The sequence below is a fragment of the Trachypithecus francoisi genome, unplaced genomic scaffold, assembly GCF_009764315.1.
Source record: "Trachypithecus francoisi isolate TF-2019V2 unplaced genomic scaffold, Tfra_2.0 Lachesis_group13, whole genome shotgun sequence".
Taxonomy (NCBI): Eukaryota; Metazoa; Chordata; class Mammalia; order Primates; family Cercopithecidae; genus Trachypithecus; species Trachypithecus francoisi.
Genome location: NW_022681458.1, coordinates 76,318,425 through 76,335,739, shown reverse-complemented (window position 1 = coordinate 76,335,739; position 17,315 = coordinate 76,318,425). Strand labels below are relative to the sequence as shown.

The window sequence follows — 17,315 nt, the reverse complement described above, 5'->3', positions numbered from 1 at the left end:
TATACACAATTAAATGTAAACAGTTTCTCAAGCAGAAAATTTGAAGACTAAACACATTTACCTTCCAATATGCTTACCAAATTTCCTACTGTAAGCACATTATTGAAATGGTCCGTCATTGGATAGTGCTCCATGGCCATGAAAAGGGTATTTAAGACAATACAGATGGTGATGGCCAGGTCAACAAATGGGTCCATCACGACCAGGTTGACAACATGTTTCACTTTTAACCAATATGGAGAACAGTCCCAGATTAAGAATATGTTGGAAAATTTATACCAACAGGGTGGGCATTTCTGCCTGGATTCTTCAAGTTCTAGATTAAAAAAAAAAAAATAAGAACCATCAAAAGGTATATTTTATGCACACGCATTTATTTCATATCCACTAAACTTATTTTTAGTAATCAGCACATTTTTGTTACAGAGGCAACCTTTTTTGTACTTGTTAAAAAAAATTACAGAGTTTACTCTAAACCTCCCAAGGATATTTCATCAGACACACACATAGAGCCCAGGTAACAATGGGTAGTTTTTTGCCTTATGCACTGACATTGTGGCTCAGTGCTTGGCCTCAAGTTATGTGAGTGGTCTTTCACATGAAGTCTCGATGGGAACATGGTTTAGGGTGGTGTAGATACTGTGTGCAACCCTATGTGAATGACTACATTGTCAACCTCAGACTATGAGAGCTAGAATAGGGATTGATGTGACCCAAGAATCATCATTTTAACTTGTTTTTATTTTGTGAAAATGACCTGCTCTTCCTCTACAATCTTGAGAGTACTTAGGATGAGGCTGAAAAGGTCTGTACTGCTGAAGTCTTAAACTAATGGAACAAAAAGAGGGTCACTGTGACTAATGAGATTAGAAACCCCTAACAGAAATGCTTTATTCTGCATTTTCAAAGAGTTGCCACACGGTTAGGAAAACATTCTTAGTCCCAGTATCACTGAGTTTAAAATAAATTGTTAAGGCTTCTGGAATATCTGAGTAGATATAACAAATAACAGTTCTTGAATTAGACTTACTGTCTTTTCATCAGAATGCACTATTTCCAACTCACAAATATATTTATTTGAAATGAGACAATATAAGTTTAGTGAAAATAATTGAAACAAAAATAGAATTTGTTACCAACCTTCCACTGTATTTGTTAGAATGCTGGCTATACTCATTGCTCGTTGCCTTTGGGAAGGATCTTCTAGAAAGTCCATGGAAACGTGGAAAGAACTTGACCTTCTCTTTCTCATTTCAGTTTCAGTGGTTGTTCCCTGTAAAAAAAAAAAAAATGCTAACGCGTTAAATGATTAATTTGAGCAATATGACAAGCAAACAACCAAGTGGTGACACAGTGAATTTCATGAAACACATGCATCATGCACTTTCATATTCAATTGGTGATGGCAGATATTTCTGACTTATTGTATCATTAGCCTGGAATGTTCAAACTGTTAACCATTTAGTCATACAGCAAAAACCAAGATTTTAACTTCCTGATTTCATAATTTTATAAAATACAAAGCAATTTTAATATAGTTGATAAAACTCTTAAGTGATATATTTAACAGTTATTACCCTTATTTCTGAACTAATAGTAAAAGCCTAGTAACTTAAAAGTCCTACAAGTGATCAAGGCACTTGGTTTTTGAGAAGGTAGCTATTTAATTTTAAGGAAGTATCAATAATTGCAACACACTTAGCTGCCATCTTATTTTCTGGACACAAGATGTAGATGGTCATTGACAACACAAACTCTATGTTGAAAAGAACACACACATGCTGCATGGACAACAGTTTCATCCAGGGTACCAAAGCAATAAGTCATCTAATTCTGACTTAGTCATGCCTCCTCATGCTGATATATTTCCAAGTGAGTAAACAGTCTAAGAAGAGGCAGCATCTGTTTAGAAATTCCTCATCTGGGTGTACATCCACAAACACATAGCATAGCTTTGTACACAGACAATTATTTTATCTGTCTGTATTAATAATGTATTTGTGTCTCTTCATTTAGATTAATTTTGAGAAGACCTATATCAGCATTTTTTTAGTAAGAAAAATATGAGTACTAGGAGTATTAAGGTAACAATGAAGCTATCTACTTAAGCACAGTGTTTTTGAAAATCTAAACTAAAGCAGAGATATATTGAAGAATCCGTTGGAAAGATTTATTATACACCCTTGACACTTAAACATGGGATCATTCATTTACTTTTAGATCAGAGCCTTAGAGGATGTCCTGCTATCTAAATTCAGTGTGGGTATATAGCAAATCCTCCAACTGGAGGCAGTAATTATTGTGTCTAATTAATCCTTAGCACTTTCAGTAAGTAAATGCATTCAGGTTTGTGCAGGAGACTGTTAAGGTTTTAAGTTTTAGTTGGTTAGTCTATTAAAGATATTACAAGATGCAGGTGCATTCACAGCGTGACCAACCAGGAATCATTCTCAAGGTTGCCGTTCTGTAGAAACACTGGCTGGTGCAGCAATAATGGGCCAGCCATGCCTGAACTATTTAAAACTTCCTTACATTGTCATCAGTAGCTGGCTTATCTATTATCACCTCTGGCAGAAGCTGTCCAACAGGCGATGTAGGAACTGAAGGTCCACCAACCAAGGAAACCACACCATTGCAATCCACAGTGCTGTGCATCTTCCCATTCGCTGGAAACACTGCCAGCATCCGGGATGACCTACTGGTCTGACTCAGGTTGCTGTTGCGTCGCTCTCCGTGTCGTCGGGGCACAAACAAGGAATCTCTACGGCTCTCGTTATCCTCAAAGGTGCTGTGCTCATCATCTGCAAAGTCATTCTCAGATCCCACATCCTTTGCTCGCCCTCTAAAGCTGAAAAGGCTTGTTCTGCTATTTCGCCTTGGTGAAAATAGGGAGCCACGGATGCTCAACAAAGACTAGAAGTTTGAAACAGCAAACAAACAAAGCCATATTAATATGGCCTTTTGAATGTGATTTCATTTTGCAAGATTAGGTAGAAGAAGATTTCAGCATTCATAACAGAATATGGCTCATTCCTTTTGATTATCATTCTCATTTTATGTGCGTTCACATTAAATTAAATTACCTTGATAAAAGGTTTCTAGCCCTTGGGATTAAAGAATGAGGAGATAGATTGCAACCTTAATATATTGAAACACATACACACACACACATACACACACACCCTGAACCACCATTTCTCAAGTTCAAAGGGAAATATCCTCAGAATATGGCAATGGACATGGTAAACATTCAGTGAACACTGGCACCATGACCTTAACAAGGCCACCTTGGTTTTCATGGATCTTGTCTTTCAAAAAATTTCAATACTCCTCACAATTTAGTTTACTCCACCTTTCTAAAATCACTTTAATTATTAATTCTTTTTCACCTTAGGCATCATATTTTTGGAACTTGAAGTTCATACTTCTGAAATTCAGAGCCATGTGCCTTTTGATCAAGTGTACCATGACTAATATTTTCAGAAGCATGTGTGGTGACTTATAAAAAAGTTATGAGGAAAAACAACATAAAATCATAAAATAACCTAAGGACATTCCTGATCAACAATCCCCAGTTCCACATTTTTTTTTCTTAAAAGTGCTGAGGATCAAAAAGATTAAATGTCATTAGTTGTAGACAAATATCGGTGGACAGTATCAGAATGACAATCCAGTTCTCCTGACTGTCAACTTGGTGTTATCTTAACTACACTGAGCTGTAGACTTACATATCTGTGGAGTAAAATCTTCGCGTAACTATGTGCAGAAGGGATAGGTTTAAATATAGCACAACAGTGGTCGAATTCAATTGATAAAAATTCCTAAGTCCATTTTCTAATTCTCCCCCTCTCTCCCATGTTTTAATTTTCAACCATGCATCAGTAAACTCAGCAGTGCCATACCTGGTGTGGGGAAGAGTACCTCTTTTCATATGTCAACCGGTTCCCTTCAATGGAGAAGCGAAAACCTTTCCTCCTGATGCTGTCCTCAGATTCAGATTTATGGAACTCATCCTCATCTTTCTCTTCCCCACCAGACTGCTCTTTCTGTTTTCTTTTCTTCCTCCGATTTCTTCTTTCCTTAGCACTCTTGGAACTCAATTTAGAGGCTTCAGATGAGCTGTCTGAGAGCCTGCCTGCTGCACTGGGCTCTCTGGAATGTTCTGAGGCAGTTGCCGTTGCTGCCTGCTACATTGAAGAGAAATAGTTTTAACATACCACCTGAAAAGACTGTGTCTTTCTCTGAAAGGGCTGAAGTATTTGCATGGCATTTAAAAAATATATTGAGCTGACTGAGGATCATCTCACAGAGAAGATTCTCTGCAAGTATAAGAGGAGATTTTTTTTTTCCCACCTAATGAAGGCTTTCAGAGATAATCTGGTTTTCTCCATGGTAACATTTATTATGTCTGTGTTAATGCCCCACAAACCACATATTCAAAAATATCCATCAGGTATCAACAAGAACACAAATTCATTACTTTTTGGATTTGATTTACTTTAAAAATTGCTATTTAATTAGTGTTGTTTTCTTTTCTCTGAAAAAGAAACAGTATAGAAGAAAAGCTGATGAATTACTTGCAGTCCTATCTTCAGGCAGGGGAATGGGATAAGGACGTGAGGTCCTTTCTCTAGTTACTGAAATTGGTTTGTCCAATACCCTCAAAATATCATTAATCATATTTATGGACAGTTATAAAATCCCTTTCTCACCCATCCACAATATCCAGAAAAATGGAGAAGGGAGAATCAATAGTTTCTGCTGAGCAAGATAAGACATCCAGTTTTCCAAAAACTGTCCCCACCATCTTTCAATCAGTACTGGTTCTTAAGGGACATGTGGGTATGGAATAATACACTGCTTTTTGATTATAGCTTGTACTGGTATTAAGTTGACACTTTTTAATTATTATCATTGTTCCCAGGGTAACCTCAATAAATTATTTACTCTTGCATATAAATTAATATTTCTGAAACAACTTTCTTCTTTAGTAAAGACATTAAGTTTGTTGGCTAAACAGAAAGATGAGAGTTAGGAGAGGCATTTTATGATTTATCACACTGTGAGGTCTAACACTTCACTATAAAACCAAATAATCCTTTTTAGATGGTCAAGCTCTGTAAGATCGGTGACATTCATATGTCTATTGGATGCTGCTATATCAGAGATCGTTGTATTATTTGATCACTTCCTTACAAAGGAAATAAAGCACCCATGTTAAAAGCCAACATATTTTTAGTTAAAGAAAAAAGGAGACTATGTTTAAGAACTAGAGGAGCAACTCTTCATATGATAACCAATAATTTCTTGTTCTAAGAAAAGATGATTTCCTCCTAATGTCAGTCTACTCATTGAATAAAAGTCTCTCACTTGAAAATACTCCAAAATAACATTTTCCCTTTGCTTTGAGAATCTTAAGATGATTAAAATAACATGAGAGAGTTCTATTGTGGTTATTATTATATACATCTTAAAATAAATAAACAAAATAATTAAACTAAATAAAAGTAAATGGATGATCAAAATATAGAAATTGTTACTAATTCCTCATATAACCACCTGCCTTTAGGCACTCACTTTCTCTTCAATATTTTTGCAACAATCAGAACAATAAAAGGTCAGTGCCATGAGACAGGGCATCTTTACCTGAGCTGCCTCCTGTTGCTTTTTAAGCTGTTCGATCATCTGCTGAAATTCGGCCTCTTTCTGTTCTGCTTCTTCCAAGGTGGCCTGATTCTGTTCCTCATAGGCCATGGCCACCACAGCCAGGATCAAATTTATTAGGTAGAATGAGCCCAAGAAAATGACCAACACAAAAAATATCATGTATGTTTTTCCAGCAGCACGTAATGTCTGCAAACAAAAATATCAGAATTATTTCTCAATATTATTTCACTAAGTGGTGGCTTCGACTTTCAGTTTACTTGTGTGTCTAGCAAAACTCAGATGTAAATAGTAATTATGCTGGTCACAGCACACTGTACTTTTTTTTGATTCTTTGTTTCTTTAACTTCAGCTTCTTCCTTCTCTCCTAGCTGATGCATTCGCACTATGATCTCTAGGCGAGAATTTTTGTATTCACCAAGAATGAAACAGTCAGTAAAATGCCATGGAGTCCTCCATTAAAGATCTGAGCCTTTAGGAAAGTCAAGGAAGACAATAAAGTTATCTTTCTATATCTGCTTCTTCATTTTCATTACCTCCCACCTGAGAGATAATATTTGAGGGGGTAGATAAGGCTGGAGGGAGAATGTGCTTTCTGTTGAGTACAATCTGTGTCTGAGAAGGATAGAGAACAGGTTTTGAGTCAAGAAGAAATGGAAGAGAATTGTAATCCTTGGCATCACTCTGCTCAATATGTGTTATAATCAATAGGATAGAGAAACTCAAGTCTCGTTTCAAGTTCTGCTCTTTCTACTATATTATCCTCTGGTTTTAATTTCATAACTCAATTGGTTTTCTTGTATACTTTTACTTAAATGGAGAGTGTAGCTCTTTAGTGTCTCACCAGTTGATAAAGATTTTCCCAGAAGTCCTGAGTCATTAGTCGAAACAAGGACAAAAAAGCCCAGCTGAAGGTATCAAAGCTTGTGTAGCCATAATTGGGATTTCTACCAGCTTTCACACACATATATCCCTCTGGACATTGGCTGCAAGTGGGGCAAAAGAAAGTATTACAAGTGGTTCTGCTGCCTTTTTACTCTGATACTATGCTAAAATATTGTCTAGCCAGAAAGATTTGCTATTTCAAAATAAAAGTTTGATAAATAAGTAACTAATCTATTTCCCAACTTTTGACTGCATATAGCCTTATTAGCTACTTGGTGTCATCATTAAAATATGGTGCAGCATTTCTAATAATATTTTACAAAATAACTTTTGTTGATAATTTGCAATTTCAACATCTCCATTTCATTTCTACTACTATGGAGTCTCCAGAGTTTATAGCTCAATATACTTATCTAAAAGAAACAGTACTGTTATTACTATTACCCTAAAAAGGTAGGAACAGGATTACTCCTCTTTTTGCTGTTATATACAGTGGATGTTTAAGAGATATTTTTCTCTTTTTTTATACTTTTATTTGAAGTTCAGGAGCACGTACATGTGCAGATTTTTTATATAGGCAAATGTGTGTCATGGGGGTTTTTGTGTAGATTATTTCATCACCGAGGTATTAAGCCTAGTACTCACTAGTTATTGTTCCTGATCCTCTCCCTCTTCCCACTTTCCACACTCTAGTAGGCCCTAGTGTGTGCTGTTCTTTATATGTGTCCATGTGTTCTCATCATTTAGCTCCCGCTTATAAGTGAGGACATGAGGTACTTAGTTTTCTGTTCCTGCAAAAATAGTTTGCTAAGGATAATGGCCTCCAGTTCCATCCATATCCCTGCAAAGGACATGGTCGAATTACTTTTTATGGCTGCATTGCATCTCATAGTGTATATGTACCACATTTTCTTTATCCAGCCTATCACTGATGGGCATTTAGGTTGATTCCATGTTCTTGCTATTGTGAATAGAGCTGCAATGAACATACGTGTACATGTGTCTAAAAGTATTACTTCTTGTTTTAGAAAACATAAATCTTACCTAATATTTAAATAATCTCATACTTTATCAAAAACCTTACATATAGCAAAAGAATGTCAATAAAATTAGTTGGCTGTTATCTTCAGTTTCTATAAAAAGAGAGAAAAGATACACATATGTATGTGTACACAGAAAGATGCACAGATACACACAAATTATTGACTTACCCTGCATCAGAGCTATTTCCACATAGTAGTGCATCTAAAAAACCCTCCAGGAAATAATGATATCCTGTTTGAAAAAAGAAAGTCATATGATGAACATTTGCACTGTTAAAAACACCAAAATGAGAACAGGAAGGTCAGGTTCTTCTTTTAAGTTTGTTGAGTAATTTTAAACATACAATTCATTCAAAGGCACAAGTATTTGTCTCTTCTCCCTCCAAATTCTAGATATTCTATCTAGATACTTTACAGTGCAAAGTATTTCTTCATTATGAAGGAATGGCATTAGATTAGATACAGTGCAAAGATACTTTACATTAGATACTTTATAGTGCAAAGTATTTGCATTAGATACTTTACAGTGCAAAGTATTTCTTCATTATGAATGTAAATTTAGTGATAATGACAGGTACTAACACAATCTTTCAAAAAGGTATTAGCATTTGTCCACCACTCTCATGAAAAAAAATTCATTCAGTAAAAATAGACAGGAATGACAGGAATTCGTTTTCTCAAAACAGCCACACATTTCAAAATAAAAGAATAGTATATTTTCTGGTCCTCTCTCCTATATTTTTGATACATACATTTTAATAATTAAGTATAACTTATATTCTCACAGTTTCCAGAATATAGGCAACTTATAGTAAAATATGCATAAACCAGATCAACAACTGAAATGAAAGCAATTTTAAAAAGTCTTAAGTACTAAAGCTAAAATAATGACTATAGGTGAACAGAACATTATCTCAAAGATTCCCGTTTCTTGCAAACTCCTTTGCATCTTGCAACATCCAGTTCTTCTGTAACTTTTTCCTTGATATTTTCAACTTTCTTTCCACTAAATGTTGTCAGAATTAAGAACTCTCCTCATTGTGCTACCAGTAACACATATATACTTGAATTATTCTTATAGTGACACTCCTATATTGTAATTATTTATTTACAAGTATTCCTCTTAGAAAGTCATGATCATTAATTACTTCTATATTAGTGTTTGTTTGAGACTGGGTAGCCTTTCTGTAAAGTTTGCTGAATGAATAAGTAAATAAAAGACAAAAAGAGGAAAACATGAAATTAAACAATCATGGATTTTTGTAAGAAGATATATTTTCTAGATGTTAAGTTTTCTGAGGAATTTACTCCATGCATAGTTCCGTACAGTACACAGAACCACATAAGGAAAAATATCATTTTTGTTTCTAATATTCTGACTTATTTGAACCTAGACAGGAAAGTTGACATAGTATTTTCTAACTTTCAATTAAAATTAAACAAAGAGAAACAAAGAGAAAGGACTATAATAGTTTATGGATGAATTTTTGGTATCTCATATTTATACATGAAGTTTTGCTCATTAAATTCATGATCTAACCTTAATGATCAGCTTTAACCTGAGGAAAATATAATTTTTCAGTTATAATATTTATCCTTAAATTTAATAAACTTAATTCTCTATTACTTTCAAAAATGAACCACTTTATTTATATTTGCATTTGGTTTAAAATAAGAATCATAGATGTTTAGACCTCAGATATTATTTATTTTTTCACTTTGAGTATTGGAAAAATGCAGTCCAATAAATTTTCCCTAGAGAGAATAAATCCTAAATAACCCTCATGGTCAGTATTTTGAACTTAGATAAAACAAACAAACAACAGATTTCAGGGAGTTGGTGACTGACGTTGACCTACTGGCATCATATCAAGTGAATAAGGAACACTGGTGTATTGCTCAGATACTGTTCTTAATCTTAAGATTAACAACTAAAGATTTAAAACTAAATCTAAAGATTTTCAGCTGTTTGTAAATTATTTATTAGCATATCACTGAATGTCAGGGAAGAGTTCATTTGTATCAACCCAAGGTATTTTCCAGATTTATAACTATAAGGAGACACTGATTAGTATTTGCTTTTTAAACTATGCTATCATTACTTTAATAAATATCGAACAACTAGTAACTTTCTGCAATTAATTCTGTTTGTTCCACACAATCAGTCACTGAAGTTTTCTTTCTTTTTTTCCAAAATATTATTCATCACCTTAAAATAATAAAGATATACTATATTCAAGAACATCTAAAAATCTAAGTTGTATAGGTTTAATGTTTTTCCTTAAAAAGGACTTTTCCTTTTCTTATTAATCATGTTCTAACTCTCCTTGCTTTTGAAATATCACTACTAGCAGATTCTAAAATTAAAGAGAGAGGAAACTTACACACTTTTGATTGTCACTTTCAAAAGAGAAAGGATATTAGCACAATTATTACTACTTCTGAGACAGAGTCTTACTCTGTCACCCATGCTGGAGTTCAGTAGCATGATCATGGCTCACTGCAGTCTTGACCTCCCAGGTCTCAAACTCTCAAACTCCTGGCCTCAAGTGATTCTCCAGCCTCAGACTCCCAAAGTGCTAGGATTATAGGTGTGAGCCATTGCACCCAACTAACATTTTCTATTACTCTCTCCTGAAGCTTTATTAACTGTAACTTTTTTTCTTTTTGATGTAATACTACTTTTCAAATATATGAATGAGATTTCCTTTTAGGTATCACTTTATTTCCTTAAGGTAACAAAATAATCTATTAAACTATAACACTCTGATGCCATGTGTTATCTCCATTATTTTCCCCAGTGTACTACAAAGTTTCTGATACATAAGAGACATTGTATAATTAGTGTATAATGAGTTACATTTGCATAGTACTGTAAAATTCGCAAAGGGCATTCACATGTTTTATCTCCTTTGATTATATCAATTACCACAGGAAACAACCAAGGATCCTAGGAAAATTCCTTCTAGCTGAATTCTTCAGCCTTCCAAATGATGATAAAATAGAAAATGGCATTGAGGAGTCGAAACTAGAGTAGTTATGAACAAAATTGCTAAATGTATGTATAAGCCATTGATAAGGTGATTAACAAAATTCTTTAAAATTAGTTCCAGAAATATAAATAATCTATTATTTAAAATCCAGAGGATAGAAATACCAAATAAAATATAATTTTAAATATTGTTAAATAGTTTGATTAGGTAATTTTCTAAAAGATGACGTCTTGTTATGTGATCATTTAAAAACATTTTCATGCCTAGATGGAAGGCACATTAGCAATGAAAAGACTAAATATACATAACAGTAATTCGTTTTTAGAGGATGTTTTATTTATTTCGTTAGTTTTAAATTTTAAATTTTAATTTTTGTGGGTGCAAGGTAGGTGTTTGTATATATGGGGTAAATGAGATGTTTTGATACAGGCATGCAATGTGTACTAATCACGTCATGTAAAATGGGATATCCAGCCCCTCAAGGATTTATCCTTTGTGTTACAAACAATCCAATTCTACTTTTTAAGGAAATGTACATAACAATAATTCTTACTTGAATCTTGAATATATGACTTCCAGTCAAACTCAAAGACAGTTTCATTTATAAGTGTACCATTATAATTCACAGTTATATTCTTTTCTATACTATGTTCCTCCAGGGAAGCATTGGTGGGAGGCCATTGAATACATTTATTCCTCAGGTTGCCCATGAACAGCTGCAGCCCAATTAGAGCAAACACGCTCAGACAGAACACAGTCAGGATCATGACATCAGAGAGTTTCTTCACAGACTGGATCAGGGCTCCCACAATGGTTTTCAGGCCTGAAAGAAAGAAGTCTATTACTATGAAGACTTAACACATCTGAAATAATAAAAGCTTCACACAATTTTCTTAAAAACATAGATTTCATTCATAAATCCAAGAATGTTTGCAATGCTAATGGAGAAGCAACACTTCATGGAAGGGGGAAGAACTTCTGAAGATGAATTCCAGAAATGTAATGATTTAAACAATGTAATGAAGATTCATATGCCATTATGTCAAGATAGAGTAATGGAAAGTTCATGTTCTTCATGGAGCCTACATTAAGGAAAGGGCCTTGTCTTTTTCCTTTTTGCTACTGACACTTGCCTCACATTTTCATTAGAATCAGAGGTCAGTTTTATGACAAAATACCTGAATAAATATTTTAAAATTCCTATTTATAAATAAGAAAGATTTTGCTGTAGAACGGAAAGTGGTTTGCAGTATAATTGTGCCTTAAGATAATAAATCCTCCATGCAGACTCACACTATTTTTTATTATCTTATTCCCTTCTCTTTTGTTAGCAAAAAATTTAGAAGATTTGCATTGTATACACATAGTCATTAATGACTCTAATGAATAAGAAATTAGAGATTGGTACATTTAAAAGGGAGCAAATTATTGATAAAATTAACATGGCGAAAAAACAAAACAAAACATGATATTTGTAAGTGCAAGTCACCTTGACCTCAAATTACAGTATCTCACAGAAGACACTGTTAAACTCCAAGGCTGATAAAACTTATGTCTAAACAATAAGAATCATTTTCTTCGAAACACCTAGTCTTATGATTCCTGATTTTCTATAAAACTGAATGTCAAGCAAAGAGAAGGATGCTGAATCATATGATGGGTCAGTCTCATTGTCTAACCTTGCTCTCACCTGGAATGACTGAAATCGTCTTCAATGCTCGGAGAACTCTGAATGTTCTCAATGCCGAGACATTGCCCAGGTCCACAAATTCTGTGACGTACCTGTAATAGGGAGTTCACACACAAACACAATAACAGGATACAAAGAAAAAGCTGTAGGTACAAGGAGCCTATGCTTTACTCTAATCACTTCTTACCTGGAATTACAGAAATAGTTTTCAAAGCTCTCAAGACTCTGAAAGTGCGAAGAGCTGAAAAATTGCCTAGGTTTACAAATTCTGTTACAAACCTGTAGAATTAAATCAGAGTTATTCAAGATTTTAGCAGGATTTATATTACTTGCATGGGTCTTTTATAAAGACCTTCTTGGTGATTTTAAATGATAAATATTGTAAGTGGCAAATCAGGAATTAGATTTCATCACTAATCCTCTGTTCACATAATTTAAGGCCATTAGCTAAATGTAAACTTCATAAAGTAGGTGCCATTGTTGTCACTTTGGAAAGCAATGCAACCAACATCATGTGTAACTTGTAAAAAGAAAATAAATCTTGGCTATGGTTTAGGGTTTTAGTTAGAAAAAGATATATGAAATCACCCAACAGAAATTTGGGCATGAAAAGGCAGATTGCCTTACTGCTTTTATATATGAGATAAGATTTTCCCAGTGTAACTTTTAGATAAAAGTTAAGCAAATTAAGAACAATACTTTATGAGGGTCCAGTGCTGCCCCTATTATTATTGCCATTTTGATCTTAAGAAATGAAAGTACTGGTATGCCTTCTTTTGAGCTGTGGCCAGAGAACCTGGCAAAGAATTGGCTCATCCTGATCAGATAGGAAATTACAACCAGACACGCAGTATTCGGAGTCCTGAGTATATCATTGCCACCTCTCCTGCTCCTCTCCACTATATCACAACTGTAAGAAGCCAAAAAATCAGCTCCTGAAGGAAGGATGAGGGTAAGTGTTGTTGGGCTGCCTCTTTCTATGCTCTACTCTCACTTAGTCCAGAATGGTTTTCTGTTATTTGTCTGGGTCTCTTCCTGAGGAAGTCTGCGACTAGAAAAAAAAGCATGGGGGTGCATAAACTGTGCATATTACTGAGTGGATATGAATAGGAGATAAGGATAAGGAAGTTTATGTTGAGACTAAAGAGATGAAGAAAACCATAAAAGGAAAGAAGAAAAGAAGAAAGAAAAGGGGTCAGGAGAGAAACAGAAAGGCAGAGAGAATGTACTCCTCTACAGGTCTTAGAAATCAGTCATTTAATCTATTAAAAACATAATATTTCAAGTATCTTCTTTCTTCTCTTAGTTTGATTTGTCAGATCATTTTGATGCTAGTAGATAGATTATTCTACCAAACCAAGAAAAGAAACTGTGTGTAATATGAGCAAGGTCATTGCAAATTTGTGTAGCCAATAGAATTGTTTTGTGGCTATAATTTTCAAAGTGATTCTCACAGATGTATTACAAATATGCTTGTGTTTTGATATTAGATTGTGTGTGTTCATATGTGTTTGTGTATGTGTGTTGTGCATGTGTGTGTGGAAGAGTGGCAGATGTGAAATTTTCTGACGGATGCTACGTGTGAAAATTGTAGTTTTCAACTACTGCAAAGCCTTCATGCCATAGTGAAATCCCACTTAGACCTTTGTTGTGCTAGATTGAAATCCAGAGTTTGAATGTATGAATCACACCAAAATATTCTACAGGTAAAGGAAGCCTATTCTTAAAAAGCATAAGCACTGATGGAAAACCAAACTATGTTCTCTCTTAAAGTTTTAAAAAAGGCACTTACGCAAATGTAATGACAGTGAAATCGAGCCAGTTCCATGGATCCCGAAGGAAAGTAAAATCTTCTAAACAGAATCCCCTTGCAATAATTTTTATAAGTGATTCAAAAGTATATATTCCTGTGAAGGTGTATCTGAAAACAAGCATCCAACAAATTTGATAAAGTAACAATGTTTTTTCATAGCATACCAATTTCTTATCACTCTATCAGCAGAATAGATGAACACTAAAAAAGAAAACTAAGCAGATGGATTTTATTTTCATACAAATAAAACATAGCCCTAAATTTAAATTCAACTTTCTAACACACAAAGAGTTGTTTTGTAAAGTGTCTTAAGAGTAGTATGAGAAATACAAGGTATATTAAATCTATCTAGACATTGTCTGAAATGTCTTGGTATTTACATAAATAAACATGGTCTCCTGAGAAGTATTTAGTATGTTTATATGATGGAATAGCCAATCAATACTATTGCAGAAGCATGAAATGATTTCCTTTTAGGGAAAAAAATCTCAATTTTAATGGTGTTCCAAGAATGAGAGGGAATTGACAAACTAGCATGTCTTTTTTTTTTTTTTTTTCTACAAGATAATTTAACTTACTTGGAATAAGGACTTCTTTAAAATCAAAGTAAATATTTCTAGGGTTACTAAAAGTAAACATTTAATTTAGAATAAAATTCTTGTGATAATTCAGAAACTTAGGTGTTTCCAAAGTTTAAATCTTCTACTCAGAAATTGGGGTGTGAGAGTGGCATAAAATCACAAAAAAACTAGGGCAACAGAAAACCTGTGGGGCCTTCCATATTAACTTCAATACTTTGGAATTTTTTGTATATAAAATTTATTATTTTCTTCAAAATGTCACTTTTCTTATTGGTTTCAGCCTGGAAGTGTCTAGGAAAGGACATACTCTTGGAAATAGGTTGGTGCAAACATTACCTTCAACTGAAGGTAACGGCAAAAACCACAATTATGTTTATACCAACCTAATACTTCTGTAGTTGTTACAGGTCAGCAGCTGTATAGTAACAGGCACTACAAATAGGAAGTGTGGGCAGGTGAGCAGCTATGGTTGGAGTAAACCAACTTCAGTTATCACAAATCTGGCCTCTCTGCCTCGAAGGTATCCCCAGAACAGAGACACCATCAGTATAGTTAGTAATGCTTCTGGTTTCTGAAAGCTCTACAAAAGGTTCCACTTCTGTTAGTTTAGTCTTCAGTCTACCGAATTTTCAAGTTCTACAATCCTGAAACTTTGGATCATTTTTCAATTTCTTGGTGAACACGCTTGGAACTATATTGACCCGACATGAAGTGAATGTGCCTGTTGGAAATGAAAACTTTGTGAGGTTCGATATGGCATTTGTAACTAACTCTTTTTGATTTTTGACTCAATGAATTTATCTGGAATTTAACTGGAACCAAGGTCTACCATACTGGCTCTTTTCTGCAATTGCTTTGACCACATTTGGTTTGGCTACTGTAGATTTTAAAGAAAAAGGAGTAAATGTCCAAGAGTGGTGGTCTTCTGGTAAACACCAGGTACAGGCGAAAGAGAGTAATAATCAGGTATAATGCCAGCAGGGCTGAGGGCCAATGAACATTGTCCTCTTGCTGAGTAATTTTGTCTAGAAAGGACTTTAATAAAATGCTCTTCAGTTTTATTTTTAAAACTACAATAAGACACAGTTTCAAACTCCCAAATGTATATATGTTATTAAAAATATAAGTTGAACTTACTCTACATTCTTTGTCCAATCAGGAGGGTTACTCATTGTCATAAACACACAGTTTGTCAAAATAGTGCACATAATTAGCATGCTGAATAATGTAGGTTATTGTTAAGGAACACACAAAAGAAAATCGAAATCCAAGTGTTATATTACAAAAAGCTAACATTGAAAAGCCCAAACTGCAGCTTAGCCAAAATTCAGGGATAAATGTATTGTGGTCAAGTCATCTAATCTCTTTAAATTTCAATTTCTGCGTGTGTAAAATGTGGGTAATAATATCACCTTCACCGAGTATTTGTATAGATTAAATAAGATAATGTATATAAAAGCATTATATCAGTATAAGGTGTTGTTTTTACAGCTATTATTAAATCAATATATTCACCTCCCAGAGAACTTCCGTGGGAAGACTATTTTTGTGCTACCTGGAGTTGCATAGTTTTTCAACAGAAAGTATTGACTTGAGCTCATTCAGGCAAATAAACTAGTAAATTGTTGAGGAAGACCACTTATCTGCAATATTGTAATTTCTTAAACACATCTTATCCAACATAGTTCAATGCATGAAAACAATTTGTAGTCAAAGTACGGCACGATGCTAATTGTTCAGCTGCTCTATTTCGACTGAGTTTATACAAGTGCAGCAGCATTCGATAACATTAAAAGTGAGTATTCTTGAAGATTGGCACTTAACATGATGGGAATGTAATTAAAATTCAACATAGCAAAGTGATGTTGGCCAAGTGACTCAACCTCTCTGTGCCATTGCCTTGTATCTCCTCCTACTTCTCTACAATGGAGCTAATAATATACTCATTTTGTAATGCAATCATTTTTACATGCAGATTAAATGAGTTAATATATTGGAAATGCTTGGAACAGTCGCTGTGCATAAGTAAATATACTCTAAGTGGTAGCTAAAACAAATGAACAGACATAACAGAATTATAAAACTGAAAGGGACCCTAAAAAATTAGTTTTATCACTATATTTTAAAAATCAGGGAAATACGGCCTTACTAAGCTCTAGAGGAATTAGATAAAAGGCTCAGGACTAGAATATAAGTTTCCTGCATTAAGATCCAATATTCTTTCCACTATAGTTTACTGCCAAAACAAAAATTTTCCATAATTGAAAAAGAAAGTTTTCATCAAGTGACCACATGATGGCACTACAAATACAAACTGGGATAAGGAAACTTCCGTAAGTGTAAAAACCCTGATCATATGATTTTTATGTTTCAAATCTTTTAATTTTAGTAATAGCATATTTATACCACTAAGAAATTTCTTGCTATCATATTAAAATTAGAATGGCTTTTTAAATTTTAGAATCCTTTAAAAAATAGTATGAGCTTATGATAATTATAATGATCTTTTAATATCTATTATTGTCAAAGCTATCAAACAAGATACACTCAGAAATGAATTGTTTTGCTAAATTGATCAACAAATGAATGTAGTTGTGGAGTCCTTTTTAACACCAATGGGAATCATGAAACCAAATCCCTTAAGAC

At 34.0% G+C, this 17,315-nt stretch overlaps 1 protein-coding gene across 1 annotated transcript in view; it reads right to left on the bottom strand.

The window, feature by feature from the left end:
* Positions 1 to 17,315, bottom strand: part of LOC117094914 (sodium channel protein type 1 subunit alpha) — an 85,102-nt gene that overhangs the window by 52,155 nt on the left and 15,632 nt on the right. Inside the window, exons 3-13 of the mRNA XM_033231250.1 lie at positions 15,807 to 15,896; positions 14,068 to 14,196; positions 12,276 to 12,367; positions 11,139 to 11,408; positions 7,761 to 7,824; positions 6,509 to 6,650; positions 5,647 to 5,853; positions 3,903 to 4,187; positions 2,533 to 2,913; positions 1,141 to 1,273; positions 78 to 316 (exon numbers count right to left, since the gene is read on the bottom strand). Coding sequence (XP_033087141.1) covers positions 78 to 316; positions 1,141 to 1,273; positions 2,533 to 2,913; positions 3,903 to 4,187; positions 5,647 to 5,853; positions 6,509 to 6,650; positions 7,761 to 7,824; positions 11,139 to 11,408; positions 12,276 to 12,367; positions 14,068 to 14,196; positions 15,807 to 15,896 — 2,032 coding nt within the window. The remainder of the gene's footprint in view (positions 1 to 77; positions 317 to 1,140; positions 1,274 to 2,532; positions 2,914 to 3,902; positions 4,188 to 5,646; positions 5,854 to 6,508; positions 6,651 to 7,760; positions 7,825 to 11,138; positions 11,409 to 12,275; positions 12,368 to 14,067; positions 14,197 to 15,806; positions 15,897 to 17,315) is intronic.